At 55.8% G+C, this 15,018-nt stretch overlaps 1 protein-coding gene across 1 annotated transcript in view; it reads right to left on the reverse strand.

Annotated features, from left to right (window-relative positions):
* Positions 1-132: 132 nt before the first annotated feature.
* Positions 133-15,018, reverse strand: part of Tpcn1 (two pore segment channel 1) — a 34,066-nt gene continuing 19,180 nt past the window's right edge. Inside the window, exons 11-27 of the mRNA XM_059249048.1 lie at positions 14,759-14,883; positions 13,696-13,744; positions 13,292-13,355; positions 12,778-12,822; positions 10,997-11,053; positions 10,865-10,918; positions 10,443-10,515; positions 9,010-9,117; positions 8,060-8,131; positions 7,494-7,583; positions 6,492-6,607; positions 5,852-5,898; positions 5,180-5,248; positions 5,009-5,093; positions 3,436-3,575; positions 3,174-3,254; positions 133-2,387 (exon numbers count right to left, since the gene is read on the reverse strand). Coding sequence (XP_059105031.1) covers positions 2,235-2,387; positions 3,174-3,254; positions 3,436-3,575; positions 5,009-5,093; positions 5,180-5,248; positions 5,852-5,898; positions 6,492-6,607; positions 7,494-7,583; positions 8,060-8,131; positions 9,010-9,117; positions 10,443-10,515; positions 10,865-10,918; positions 10,997-11,053; positions 12,778-12,822; positions 13,292-13,355; positions 13,696-13,744; positions 14,759-14,883 — 1,428 coding nt within the window. The 3' untranslated portion in view covers positions 133-2,234. The remainder of the gene's footprint in view (positions 2,388-3,173; positions 3,255-3,435; positions 3,576-5,008; positions 5,094-5,179; positions 5,249-5,851; positions 5,899-6,491; positions 6,608-7,493; positions 7,584-8,059; positions 8,132-9,009; positions 9,118-10,442; positions 10,516-10,864; positions 10,919-10,996; positions 11,054-12,777; positions 12,823-13,291; positions 13,356-13,695; positions 13,745-14,758; positions 14,884-15,018) is intronic.

A 15,018-nucleotide genomic window follows, 5' to 3' on the forward strand; every position in this document is an offset into this window, starting at 1 on the left:
CACAGGTTCCTCAGTTTTTTGCCTGGGCAGATAACCGGAAGGCTGGGTGGGATTGAGGTGGGGTCAGTAGTCACCCTCCTGGCCTCCCCCGCTTCCGCCCACGAGCTGGAAGTCAAAGGCTGCAGCCATGTCTACAAAGCAGAGGCTCTTTATTGACACACCAGGAATCTGGGCACAGTGGGTTTCTAGGTAACAAAGTCACTGTATAAAACCTTCGGACGTGGCTCCTCCATACAAAATGATTGTCTGCGTGGTGTGGAGTAAGGCTGGGGTGGGGGAGGGGAAGCAAGGAGGAGGGGCTGGACTCTGTCCCCACAGAGCGCCTTTGCCTCATTGGAAGAAGCATGGCTTCCTAGCTACCCCTGATAGGCTGTGTGACAACACAGAGACTCCTGTCCCCACTCAGCTGAATTGAGGGAGGGGGCATCTGGGCTAGCCAGGGTCCCAGGGTCCTTCCTCACAGCCTGAGTGAGGTCTGTCCCCCGCTTGGCTAGCAAGTTTGAGAGTCAGCTTGGTGTGCCCAAGGTGACCCTGCAGGGACAGGTGTCCCCAGTCTACATCACTGGCTGGAGTTTGGCCTACCAGCCCTGTCTCCCTCTTGACACCTGGGTGGTATGTGCTAAACCCAGGGCTTTTAGTGCCTCCATATTAGGCCCAAGACCAGTCCCCTTACCTGGGCCCTGCTCCCCGAGGCTAAGGGGTACTTAAAATTCCTAGGTTAGAGGAAAGGCCTAGAACCAGGCTGGATGCTCAGAGGCCCCAGGCCCTCTGTAGAGGCCTCCCCTCTTTCTGCTTCCAAAATGCCGCTCATACACAAAAGCTAAGGCACCCAGCTGTGCAAAGGAAGCTGCTTCTCTAGAGGGCTGTGGCCCAGAGTCCAGGCTGAGCTCCAGGGCAGGCCGAGAGCCCTTCAAAGCTGAAGGGACTCTGCCAGTCTCCCGACTGCCTGTGGGAACCAGTGGTTTTCCCAGGGGGCTGTGCTTTTTTTAAAGTGAAAACACCCGCTTTCCAGCCTGGCCCCAGGGTCAGTTCAGTGGCTTGCTGGGCCAAGCTCTGTCCTCTTCTGCAGCAGGGAGAATATGAAGGGGACCTATGCCCGCCCACTCTGAGTCCCAATAGGCAACAGGCAAGGAAGGCCAGGGTTGGCCGGGGTGCCAGGTGGAGACAGGAGATGCTTTCCCAGCTCTACCCAAGCCTTCCTGCCTCTGCACCTCATTCCTTGGTGGACAGAACAGTGGAATAAGTGACCACAGCTCCGTCCCTGCCTTGTTGATATGTCCGAAGAACTCCTACAAGGTACCGGTGGAGGAGGCTGAATGCTCACCGGACCCTCCTCCCCCACCCACCTAGCTTATGAGAACCTTGGGAAGGCCTCCTCATTGTGCCTCAGAGTCCTTGAAAAGCAGCTACCCCTGGTGTGGTGGATGTGGTGGCACCTGGGACTGGGGGTGATGGGCAGTAAGGGTCCTTCCTGTGCTCCGGCTCCCTCCCCAGCCACGGTAGCTACTGCACCTGTGAAGAAGGGGGTGGGTGGGGACTGCCTTCAGCACCAGCTCTGCTGAGGAGGTGACTCCCAGAAGGGACTCCGTGTACCCTGGGGCCTCCTCCTGCTGGGCCTAGCTACCCCCGGATTGTAGCAACAAGAGAAGACTAGAAGCCGAGAGAAAGTGTGCGTTACTGTCTGGTGCCATCTCTGTCCAGCAGAGGCCCAACTAGACGTGTCTGGCCTCCCCCGGGCTTCCCACGGGGTTCTAGCCCTTTTATCATCTACAGACACCATCCTGCAGATGTGGGGCTTCTTCCTAGTGGTTTTTATCCCCGATACCAGACCCGGACCCCTGTGATGGGTGCGGGGACCAGTGGGGACAATGCAGGGATGAAGCCTGAGGCAGCAGCAGGGAGGTCCCCCACCTGTGTGCCCCCCCCCCCCCGGAAAGCCGCCATTGCTGAGGTGGTACAGCCTATTTAAGGGGCTTCTTGAGAAGAGGGCTTCCAGAGTGTTCCGTGGTAGGAAGAGCTTGGCCAGGCCTGGTCCTCTAGTCCAAAGCCGACTTCTGAAGCTCAGGAAGACAGAGCAAGGCGGTTCAAACCGGCCCTGGCTAGTCTTTTGCTGTCTCTGTGTAAATATGTGCATATATATGAGTGTGTCTGCATACACACATGGTTTCCATACATTGGAGTACATAATACTATGGTGTTATTGCATAGAAGAGCTGGCTTGATGAGAGACCCCGTTAGGTGACGGTCTGGGAGCGCTGGCGACTGCCAGGGGGCTGCTGGGCCGCGGGGCCGGGCACGCTGGCCCGAAGCTGCTGCTGCTGCTGCTGCTGCTGCTGCTGCTGCTGCTGCTGCATCTCCTGTTCCCGGGCGTGCTCCTCATACCACTCCTAGAGCAGAGGCGAGTGCTGCTGGGCTGGCTGGCCTTCCAACCCACTCCCCCAGCTAAAGTGGGGGACACACCCCCCACCACAAGGGGACAGCAAAAGAGCCTCTGCGGGGTGAGAGGTCGGCGGCAGCTGAGGCAGAGCCAGGGCCCCACCCATCAAGATAAGCACCCCACCCTGGGGATAGGGACAATGGCCCCCAAGAGAAAAAAAGCCACAAAACTGCTAGAGGCCTGAGCCAGGCCCACATGGGCTCTGCAGGTCCCAGGCCCAGAGGCTGTGCGTGGCAGAGTGTCACCTTCACTCAGACACCGCTTCTGCTGCCCTCTGAGGGGCCACAGGGGCCTTTTAGAAACAATCGCTTACGGCTCAGCTTTACCCAGAAAGCCAGGCGCTCCTAGGGCCTGGGGTACTGGGTTAGGTCCAGTGTTAAACAGGTCCCCATATTTTAAAACACAGAACCCAAGCCACAGACCTTCAGAGCTTAAAGAATTCTCCAGAATCAGCCCACAGCTGTGCCTCTCATTAGCAGAGGGGGAACTGAAGCCTGGAGTGTGCTGGGCAGCTCCCCGCCCCTCTCCCGCTCTGCGAGGCATACTGTCCTGTCACTTGGGCGTGGGGTCTTTGACACCCTTGCTCAGTGGCCTCCACATATAAGGAAGGCGACCACAACTTTCTTGTGTTAATGAAGCTGCTGGGTAGGAAGTCCCAGAGACCCCTGAGGAAGGAGGGCCAAGCAGGGCTCATGCCCTCCACCAGAAAGGCCCCTCCCAGGGCATCAGCCCCTACCTGGATTTCCTCCTGGTACATCTTCAAGCTCAGGTCACTTTTGGTTCTTGATCTCCGCCCCAGAAACACCAAGGAGTTTTGCTAGAGAGGAACACAGGCTGTAAGGTATGCGCAGCTGCAGAAGGCAGGGACTCGCCCGGGCTTGGGCCCTGGGCCTGCACCGCGGAGGCTGCTCCTACCCCACTGACACTTGCAAGGATGCCACCAGCGTGAGATGGCGGGCCCCTCCCCCTCTGCAACTGCAGCGCCTAGGGCCCCTTACCTGGTATTTCTCCATCTGAGAGAGGGTGTCAAGCAGCCGGGTGACGTCAGAGGAGGCGCCTCGCACCTCGCGATAAAGCTCCAGGATGGCCAGAAGCTCCTCCTTGGATATTTCCTTCTCAATGATGATACCACTGTCCACTGAGGGTGGGGAGAGCTGGGTTCCATAACCACTTTCCCTCCCAGGTGGAGTCTGGATCTTCCCTCGAACAGCGCCTGCCCCTGTCCCAGCCACCCATGGTCCCTCCTTCCCCTCCCCTCGCTAATGCATCAGGAAGTCATGTCCAGCCAACAGCTTACAGGGGACACGGCATCAGGGGAAGCAGGGTGTGGTAATCTCAGCATTTAGGGGTGGAGAGTGGGTGGGCCATCTCAAGGCCAGCCTTGGCTACCTAGCAAATTTTGAGGCCAGCTTGGGCTACACTGAGCACCTATCTCACAGAGGGCTTCACGAGGGAGTCTCCAAGAAAACAGAAAAGTATCAGGTGGCATTCAGGATGCACAGACAGGAAGATTAGGATTGCAAGTTCAAGGCCAGCCTCAGTTATATCCACACACACATTAGCAAGCATCTATAACATCAACTAGCTTGACACCACATCGATTTAAGAACAAGTAGTGACGGGTGGACAGTCTGGTGGTGTTTTTTGTTTTTGTCTTTTTCCTTTTCTTTCTTCAGTTGGGGGTTGGAATTCAGGGCCTTGTACATGCTGTGCACAGCAACAACTCTACCACTGAGCTCAGAATGAAAGTGAGCATAGCCAGGCCACTGGGCTGCAGAAGGGACACTGTTTACGTCCACAGTGACTCTTGCTCGCTCGCACATGGGACTTGGGAGCTGTGTGGTCTGAGTGTAGTGAGCTGTGGCCTTGGCTGCCGGAGGCTCTTAGCAGTGTATGCCGGTCAGAGTTGTACGGGGTTGGGAGAGACAGATGGCTGTTCCTCCCACAGCCTTCTCCACTCACAACAAAATGATGGAGGCTACTTATTTTACATTTAGAAATTATGAGCATTTTCCTGCTATTCTGACACAGAGTTTCTCTGTATAACAATCCTGACTGTCCTGGCTACAACTTGCTTTTATAGACCCAGGCTAGCCTCGAACTCACAGAGATCCACCTGCCTCTGCCTCCCGAGTGCTGGGATTAAAGGCGTGCGCCACCACCCAGCTTAGTTGTTTTTTTTTTTTTTTTTTTTTTTTTGTTTTGTTTTTTTTTTAAATTTATGTACTTTTTAAGGTATGAGTGCTCTATCATCATTATTCCTGCATTCCAGAAGAGGGCATCAGATCTCACTATAGATGGTTGTGAGCTGCCGTGTGGGTGCTGGGAATTGAACTCCGGACCTCTGGGAGAGCAGCCAGTGCTCTTAACCGCTGAGCCATCTCTCCAGCCCCTCTGCTATTAGATTTTTTTAACAATGGATAAAAATGAGACCTAGACAGACAAGCTAAAACACAAAAGCTGATGCAGTCGGGACAAACAGGCACGGGGACAGTCAGTGGGACAGCAGAGTGCAGCAGATGGGCCAACGAGCTGCCAGGGCCCCGGGGTGGGCGTGGCGCCGTTACAGACCTTCCGAGTCCTGGCTCTTGCGGCTGTAGTTCATGCGGAAGACGAAGGCCTCCAGGATGAAGGCCACGATAATGGTCATCACCACCTGGGCGGGCAGGGGCAGGGTGTGGGTGTCATGGGCCCGCTGGATGAGGCCCTTCCTCTCCGAGACGGCAGCCCAGGGGGACCTACCATGGTCACGATGTAGAAGGTCATGAAGTACAGGCGACTCCAGTGCGAGGTCTGCGAGGTGACTCCTTCCTGGAGGAAGCAGTGAGTGAGTCCACAGCCACCACCTCCTTAGTCTGTCAGCCCAGGCCCGAAGCCAAGGGACACTCAGCTCTTCCCTGGCCCTCCTCGTGGGTGTGGGCCACCGAGGCGAGGGCCTCACGCTGCCTGGGTCTGAGTGTTCCTTTCTGTAACATCGGCCCTCAGCCCTCTCCAGCACGGCCGTCTGGAGCCTGGGTCCGCACAGACGGTCTTCGACTGGAGAGAATTTAAGGAATGGGGGGAAAAGCAACCCCCCCCCCCACCCTCACCACACTCTCTTTTCTTTGCTTAGAGACAGAGTCTGTGGACTGAGTGATCCTCCTGCCTCAGCCTCCCAAGCGGCTGACAATACGGGCACAACACCACAGGGCCCGGCGCGTCACATCGTTGACCGATGGCCAGATCCCCGGGGGGGGGGGGGGGGGGGCCCTGGGGGAAGGGAGACGGCCAGCAGCACAGAGCCGAGGGCTGGGTGTGCACACTGGGGCCGTCCACTAAAGCATTGCTAAAGGACTCCCCACCCTGTGGGGACTGGAAGCGAAAGGCATCCCAGCCCCAAGAGAGGACAGAGGTGCGGGGAGGCCCAGAGCTTACCATGATGATGTACCAATTGTTGACAACCGTGAGCTCAAACAAGGTCACTGCAAGGGAAGTGGGGTGCATCTCAGGCCAATGTCAGAGGCCCTCTCTGTCCCAGAGCAACTGTTTGCAGGGGCTCCTGCCACCCAACCTATCCCCCGAAAGGTGTGCCCTTTGCCTGAAGAGCCCATGGGGGGACCAGGTCTGGCTGAGGCTGGTGGTGGGGCATGAGCGGCGCACTTAACTGGGTATATGATGGGAGCAAGAGGGGGCTCTCCCTTCCCCCGAGAGGCCAGGCCCGGCATTACATCCCTCCCATCATCAGGCTTTTGCAAGGAACCAGAGAGCAGAGAGGGGCCCCGGGGCTGCGGTCAGGGGCTGCTCGACTGCTGAAATGCACTGCTGTGCTGGGTTCCTTCTGACGGCACTGAAGGGGTGCCATGCTGACACTGCACCTTCCAGTTAGGGCCTCTTACTTCTCTGTCACTGTGAGGTCTGGTGCCTGAGCGAGCCTGGATCTGCCCGTTCCCTAACAGCATGGCACTGCTATGAACACAGGGAACCCCGGGAAGGGTGCCCAGTGGCTAGAGAGGGTGGAGAGGCCCGACGCAGCTCTGAGCCGGACCGAGGCCAGGAACGCCCCCCCAGGACTCACCGAAGCTGTTGAGGATGTTGTCAAAGTTATTGAGATAGTAGTAGCCCTCCTCTATCTTGGTCTTATTGTCCACTGTGTGGTTGATGAATCGGTAGGCGTCAGCTACCGTGCTGGAGCTAAGAAGAGGGACAAGAGGACAGGAGGGTCACAAGCTGACCAGCCACCTTCACTGGGACAAGCATGCAGAACAAGGTCTTGGCTAGGGGGGGTCTCCTTGTCACTCAGTGCCACCTGTATCCGGCCCTATGCATAATCACCGGGCATGTCTGCAGCCCACAAAGGTAGAGCTGGAGGTAGTGGGAAATGGGGGCCTTCTCTGCCCTCCTAGGTTTCTCTGGAGCACTGCCCACGTGTCCCAGCTTTGATCCAGTTGCCCCACTTGGAGGGGACCCTGTCTGCCACACTCCAGGTTTATATTCTTCTGTTAGAAACCATGCTGCCATCTGTAAAAGTAAGGTGCCCGTGCCACCAGAGAGCTTGGGAAGCAAGGCTGTGTCTTGAGGCCCCAGTCTGCTGGGTACGCGGACCCTGACGGGAGGTCTGGAATGTGCACTCGAGCACTATAGTGAGCATCATCGTGGGCTCCTGGTGCATCCCTCGGCTGGATACACACCAGGGTCACCGGTGACCTATCAGTGCTTAAGGACACGTGGGCCATTCCTAAGTGGACATGGCGACAGCGGATCTTGCTCATTTCCTTTTGGAGGGGAGGGGAGGGGACGGGGCAGGCCCATAGCGGTATCACCTCGCTCTTCATCCCTCATCCCTACGACCTTCTTGCGATGGTCATCTGTTCAGTCTCTTACGAGGTCCTAGCCTCTCCTGGACAGTGTTATTAGGGGTGAGGATTGCTCTGGTTCTGGGGAGGGGTGTGTCAAATGAGCCCTGAGCTCTGTGAGGGATGGGGGGACTCTGGCTCCCAGACCGTCACTCGGCTCTACGTGCCCAGCCGAGGAGTAAATCCCGTGCCGCGCAGGCCCCAGGCCAACCCATGCCACATACTTGCAACAGTTGTGGTACAGTCGTCCGTTGAAGAACTCCATACCGACGATGGCGAAGGAATAGTAGAAGGTGAGCAGGGTGAGGCCGAGGCTGGGGAGGCAGAGGGACAGGGTAGTCAGCGGGGGTGGGGACAGCAGTAGCTGCAGCGCGCTCTGGTCCCCCGGCACTGACTGCGGGAGGCATGCCCCTAGCCCTGGCCAGGTGACCACCGAAAAGTGTCTGCAGGGGAGGGGCCGCGTGGCTTATGGTGGGGGACGCTAGGGACAGATGCCCCTTGACCAGAGATGCACCCCTTACCTGTGAAGGTAGGCTCACAGGTGACCCCTTACCTGTGAAGGTAGGACACAGGTGGTTAAGCTGAGAGCCCCTGCCCTCCCCACTAGACAGTTCAGCCAGGCCAGTGCTGCCGAGGGGACCTGTATGGTCCAGTTCTGTCTCTCTGAAGAGCCCTCCCGGACCCCCAAATCCAGCCTTCCTGAGAGTCCTCCTTGTTCCTGCTTCCCCTGACCCCCTCCCTACACAAGCCTCATACTGCCTGGACCTGCAGGCCGAGAGGCGGGCAGTACCTGGCCATCCGCGGCAGCAGCTCAAACATGGTGTCCAACACGTTGCGGTAGCGTTTCTTCAGTTTAAATAACCTGAGCAGTGAAAGAAAACACTGTGTTGCTGGGACCACAGAGGCAGGGGCATGGCCGCAGCCCACTTCCTCAGATGGGCCAGAACCTTGCAAGCTCTCCTCTCCCTACATGAAGACGAGGCTGAGAAGAGGCTTTGCGAAGCTGAGCTCACTTCCCTCAAGACTCCTAAACTGTGGCACCGGATGGGGCAGACCCAGGACACTGGAGCAGGCCAAGACCCTCTGGGGCAGGCCAAGACCCTCGGAGAAGCCACAGATTGTGCCAGCCTCATATTGCATTATGTGGTTTAAAAAAAAATACAGCCAGTGAGTGCCCCCACTGGAGCGGACAGATGAAGCCAGCAGCTCAGACAGTATGACAAGCCTAGGGGGAGAGCGTACGCAGTCACATTCGGAGACCCTCAGGAAGAAGCAGGAGGGGAAAAAGGCACGGGCCACAGTGGACTTGCTCTAGTTGGCCTGGAAGGAATGATGCGGAATGGGGGATGTGGTAGGCGGCCCTAGGCGGTCAAGGCAGCCCTGACTCGTGAGGCTCCAGGAGCCAAGCCCCAACAAAGGCATGTAGGCAAGTGGGGCTCCACTGGGGCCTCACTGGACCTGAAAAGTGGGACACGAGGGGCAGAGTGCCCAAGAACGGAGGTTGAAACGGGGAAGATCAATGGCCCGGGACGTCCCTCTAGTCCCTCAAGGGTGAGACACTCTGACTAAAGACTGGGCAAGCAGGCAGTGTGGCTCTTCCCAGGCCGCAGGCTGGGCTGTTTTGCCCATCAGGAGCATTGTGTGCCCCTAACCGGCAGAGCCCACGCTAGAGACAGGGCCCTGGCACCAGCTGGCAAACCCCACCGTGCCCACTGCCCATTCCCACGCCCTTCAGGTCACCTCAGCAGCTGGAGGGGACGCAGGACCACGATGAAATAGAAGGGCTCCATGTTGAGTGTGAGTGCGAGCAGTCCCAGGAAGGCAAACGCTGTGACCGAGAAATCGAACCTGGGGCCAGGGGAGAAGCCAGTGAGTGGGTCAGTGACATCCCAGACCCCTCCCGCCACTTCCTCTGGCAGCCCCACTCTTAGCTGGCTTCCACAGAGACCCGACCAGCCACGGCGGTGCACAAGTCCACAGTACACAGGACAACGTCCCCCAGCGGGCCATCCCCCAGCCACAGCTCGGGCCTGAGCATCACCAGCCTTGGCACTCTGACCCCAGGGCCCATGTCTCTGTAGACTCCACACTGCTCTAAGCACAGGGCAGAAGCCTTGGCCTCAGGAGCCTCTAGATGGCCAACCACACTGAAGAGCTGAAGGCGGGACTCAAGACACAGCGGGCAGGCGCAAGCCACACTGTTCTCCGATGACAGTGTCAGAGACGCACGTGTGTTAGAGAAGCTTCCACTCAATATGTCCAGCCCATCCTTTGTTTTTTTTTTTTTTTCCTCTGCTTTAATATGGTGTCTGTGTCGCCCAGGCAGACATTGGACTTCTGGGCTCAAGTGATACGCCCTCTATCCTGTCCCCAGTGGTCAGGACAGCCGTGTCCCAGCACACGGACTTCTCCCTGCTCTGACTGGGGCCATATTCATGACCCAAGCTCTCGCGATCGTTGCCTGACTTCACAGCTGAATTAAGTTTTAACTCAAGGAGGGCGCAGGACCTCCAGAGCCACAGTGAGGCCAGGTGGTCCTTCTCATTTGCTTTCCATTTTTAAAAACAGGGTCTCACATAGCCCAGGCTAGGAGCAAACACTGTACAGCTCGGATGACCTTGGACTCCTGATCCTCCTGCCTCTACTTCCTGAGTGCTAGGCTGACAAGCCTGTGCCGCCACACCAGCTCTGCCACATGGCTTTTTCACTGCCAGCCAACAGGAGGTGACAACTTTCTGTGGCCCTTGTGGTTTGGGGTTTTTTGTTTGTTTTCTGAGACAGGGTTTCTCTATGTAGCCCTGGCTGTCCTGGAACTCACTATGTAGACCAGGCTGGCCTTGAACTCACAGAGATCCATCTGCCTCTGCTTCCAAAGTGCATGTGGGAATTAAAGGCATGTGCCACCATGCCCAGAGCCCTTGTAGTTTTAATGGAAGACAAGAAACTCGATCACTAGGAAAAGCCAGCCCTGGGGACCAGTGGGGACCGGTGTGGGTGGCCCTCGAGGCTGCAGGTAAGAGCTCCAGAGAAGTCTTGAATGTCAGGCAGACAGAACTTGCTGTCCTCTGACCCTTCAAGTGTGTCCCCAGAGCTGCCTGCCCTTTGGGTGTGGGTGGGGAGAGGATGGCTGGTATGGACATTTCAGCCCCAGGGTGAACATAGGCCCTACTTACAAGTTCCATCCAGAGGACAGGTACTCCACAGGGCCCAGGCCAGCCACCTTCATGAACAGTTCAACTCCATAGACTAAGACAAGAGGGAAGTCATCAGGGGCTGATCTGGGCTCTCTCTCCAGCCCTCTGTGAGCAGCAGGCCAGCTGGAGGCAAGGCTGAGGGACATGGGGAAGGGGCCAGCTGGAGGCAAGGCTGAGGGATATGGGGAAGGGGCCAGCTAGAGGCAAGGCTGAGGGACATGGTAGAGGGCCTTGTGAGAAGTAAAGGGATTTGAAACAGGGTAAAGAGGTCAGACTAAACCTCTAAGATGGGGTCCTCTAAGGTTCTGTGTTAGGGAAGGGCCATGCGATGCTACAGCCAGGCAGAGCTCTCTCAGCCGGGTTTAAGCCAGCAGCCGGGCAGGGCCACGCAGCACACTTACTGGTAAGAAATACAAGGTAACTCCAGGGCACATGCTTCGAGATGAAATTCCCACCTGGAAGACAGAGAAGTGGCGGCTGTGGTCAGCCAGGGGCCCTGAGTAAGGCAGGGAGCGGCCCCTGCTGCGGCTCACCTTTCAACATGAATGTCTCCACCAGGATCCACACCCCGTTGACAGCTACCACCAAGTCTGCAAGAGAGAGGCCACGAGAGGGAGTCAGAGGGACAGGCCTCCCAGCCCACAGGGCTGTTAGAAGGAACCCATATGGTGTGAACAGAGCAGGTCCGGGCCACACACCATTCATGGAGGATCCCCCGCCTCTGCTTAGAGCTCTCACCACTGACCAACATCACCCAGGGAATTTCCTTAGGAAACGGCCAAGGATGGTTAACGGCACAGTTTGCGTCACTATAGCAACTGGGCTCAGATGTTCAGATGAGTCCAAGTTGTCAACACAGATGCTCAGTCTGCATGGGCTAGTCTGACTCTGAAATGACTGTGTGACGTTAAGAGCACGTGCTGCTGCTCTGGGAGACAGCCTGGGTCCAGTTCCCAGCACCCAGACGGTGATTCACAACCACCCGTAACTCCAGTCCCAGGGATCTGATGCCCTCTTCTGACCTCTGAGTACTCCAGGCACACACACACACACACACACACACACACACACACACACACACACACACACACACACACACGTGGTGCACAGATACACAGGCAGGCAAAATACTCCTACTTATAAAACAAATATAAAACTCTTTTCCCCCTAAAAATGCCTGCATGAACACAGTAACACCATGCATGCACGAACCTTCCACCCAGCACTGTGGTACCTGGGAACCACCCCAGGACCAGCACCTAGACACGGGAAATATGTACATGATGGGAGTCAGCAACTGGCTGAATGAAAGGGCATGCCACCCACGACAGAAGACCATGTGGTCCCTCTCTGTGTGTTACTATGCAATGGTATGTACTCTTTCCTAACCACTGATCCACACCACAGTGGGGGAAGGAAGGGTGCCGAAGTGTGCTCACGTATTTAAGATGGAAGCTATTTGCATATATATATATATATATATATATATATATATATATATATATATATATTTTTTTTTTTTTTTTTTTTTTTGAGGCAGGATTTTGTTATGTGGCCTTGACTAGCCTGGTATTTGCTATGTATCCCAAGTTAGCCTCAAACTCCTGACAATCCTCCTGCCTCAGCCCCTGGAGTACTGGAATTACAGGCTTCTACCACTATGTCCAATTTTTAGAGATTTAAAAACTACTTGTTTATTTATTTACTATTTACTTGTGGGAAGTGGGGTGGGGCATGTGTCACCCGGTGCCTGTGGCAGTCAGAGAACAATTTGTGGGAGTTTGTTTCCTCATTCCACTACGTGGGTCCCAGGAAACTGAACTCAGACCTTCCAGCTTGGCAACAAGCTCCATTAGCCCCTGAGCCACCTTGCTGGACTCTAGATGTAAGTATGTAGTAAGTATGCAGTAAGTATGTAGGGACACAGGCAGAGAGAAAGCAGACCCGCTCTTCCTTAACTAACCACTGTGGCAGGCTCGGGTCTGCAGAGGAGGCATACTGAAACAGGAAGAGCCCTATTAACACTGTGGTCCCGAAGACCCAGGTCTACAAGAGAGACAGAGAACTGATCCAAGAGTCCAGAAGACCAGGAAGTGACCACATATGATCTACTGCCACATGTAATAAGTATGGTAATCCAGGTGTGCCTGGATCTCAGAATTTTGTTTTTTGATTTTTTTTTTTGGTGGCGTGCTGGGGACAGAACCCAGTGCCTGAGCCACATGCTCGGCACCTTCTGATCGCTTCCCTTCCACCTTCAAGAACAAAGCACTCAGGAGGGCAGGGCCACAGAGCTGTGGTGGTTCACACTTACACATGAAATACTGGAAGGCCTTGGACTTCACAAGGATGTTAATTCCTGTTTGAAGAGAAAAAATGTAAGAGTTAGAATGTCCAAGGTAGGCCAGGCACAGGCACACACCTTTAACCCTAGCACTCAGCACTCGGGAAGCAGAGGCAGGAGGATCTCTGAGTTTGAGGCCAGCCTGGTCTACAGAGCAAGTTCCAGGACAGCCAGGTCTGTTACATAGAGAAACCCTGTCTCGAGAGAAAAAAAAAAAAAAAAAAAAAACAACAAAAAACCCAAAATACAAGAAAACCAAAAACCTGGCCTTGAACTAAAGGGTGACTGGTCAATGAAGAACAGTGCTGTGGGCATCTGGTTTAACTTCCTTTTACTTATCCATTTGTTTCTGAGACGGGGTTTTGCTATGTAGGCCAGAACAATCTCAAACTTGCATCTCCCCGTTACGGGTGCCTGGCCGGCCTGGGCCCTTCCTGGTTCCGGAGCTAACTGCTCTCCTCTCAGTTGGCTCACACACACTCACCTTTAAAGATGAGGAAGGCCGTCCGGGGCAGCTCATCGAACCAATGCTGTCTGTTCTTCTTGGCCTACAATGCAGAGTCCAGGGGAGGCGGGGTCAGGGCCAGGGACCGGAGCCTAGCCCAGGCCTCCATACGTGCTAGCCTCCTGCTCCTACTGGGGATAGCGGTGACATTTAGGGATCTGGGTGATAAACTGGACCGCTGGGACTGAGTGCCCGTTGTGTTTCATGCATGGACTATATTTGCAGAGGGCCCATCTCTGAGAAGGGATGCCATTCTCAGCATTTCGGGTGAGCTTGGGAAGGCTGGGTCATGGGGTCTGGATCCCTGTTGTGGCTGAGGTGCCTGCCCCATCTGCTGCATGCGGATTGCAGGGGTGCGGGGGGGTGGGGGGGACGACACTCACCTTCCACTGTAGAGCAGCAACTTCGTAAATATCATAGAAGTCCTTCAGGCTGTTACAAGCGAAGTGAAAAGGCAGTCACATGCAAGCCTGGCACGCACGTGACACTCAAGCCTCTGCTGCCCCCAGCTGCCCACGGCTACCTCTCACAGAAGACGGACACCTTGTGGGGCCCAGCACTAAGTCACCTGCAGTATCCTGATTGCCTCTGTCCTCCAGGGGCTAGGATGATGACTCAGTCCACTTAGTCCACGCTAACCACCTCTGCCCTGGAGAGACAGCCCCAGAACACTGCCCTTTCAGAGGACAGAGGCCTCCGGGGACTGATAGAGTGGTGATCTCAGTTCAGAGGGCCCTCACTTCCATAGCAGGTGGTGCCCGGCTGAGTGGGCAGCAGCCTACGGCTTACCAGCCTCAAGGCCAGCACCAAAGCTGGAGGTCCTGGGGCTCGGCCCTTCCAAGCTGGAATGCAGTGTGTGTGTGTGTGTGTGTGTGTGTGTGTGTGTGTGTGTGTGTGTGTGTGTGTGTATGCATGCGCGCGCGTGTGTGCATGTGTGCGCGCCTAGGGAATGCATTTGTGTAGGTCAGAGGACAATTCTTAGGAGTTGACTTTCTCCTCCCACCCTGTGGGTCCCAGGGATGAAACTCAGATCATCAGGCTTAGCAGCAGGCGCTTTTACCCACTGAGCACCTCACCTTCTCCTGTTATTTATTTATTTAGAGACAAGATCTGAAATAGTCCAAGCTGGCCTCAAAGTCACTACACAGCTGAGGATGGCATTAAACTTCCAATCCTCCTGCTTCAGGCTATGATGTATTAGCATCAGAGGTGTAAACCACCACCACACCCAGCGTCAAACATTTCTTTTCAATCAAACCAGACTGAGGTGGACTGTAGCTGGGCTTGCCAAAGATTACCAATGAACATGACCGCGTGAGAGTTCCGGTGCAAACCGCACCCCTCAGAGGCGCCCCCTGCAGCCCACCTCCTAATGCCCAGAACTGCTCCACTACAGGGGCGAAGGTCTGGCTGGCCACACTGCCCCACATGGCTCCCAGCTCTTACCTGAGCAGAGGTGTGTTGCTCTGATTTAGGGCCTTGAAAGTCAGGAAGCGCTCCCTAGCGCTCATCCGGGGCTTGTAGAAGCGCATCAAGCCTTCGAACTGTCTATAGGAGATGCCGGCCGGCCTCTGGGGGAAGAGGGAAGGCAGTGTGGTAGAACACAGGGGCACGAGGACAGGGATGGCACCGTGCCCGGGGGCAGTTACTCCAATATGCATTCTGGCACCTGCGTTTCCTCCCATGGGCAGTATGGCAGCTACGGG

Source organism: Peromyscus eremicus, chromosome 23 (assembly GCF_949786415.1).
Source record: "Peromyscus eremicus chromosome 23, PerEre_H2_v1, whole genome shotgun sequence".
NCBI classification, from domain to species: Eukaryota; Metazoa; Chordata; class Mammalia; order Rodentia; family Cricetidae; genus Peromyscus; species Peromyscus eremicus.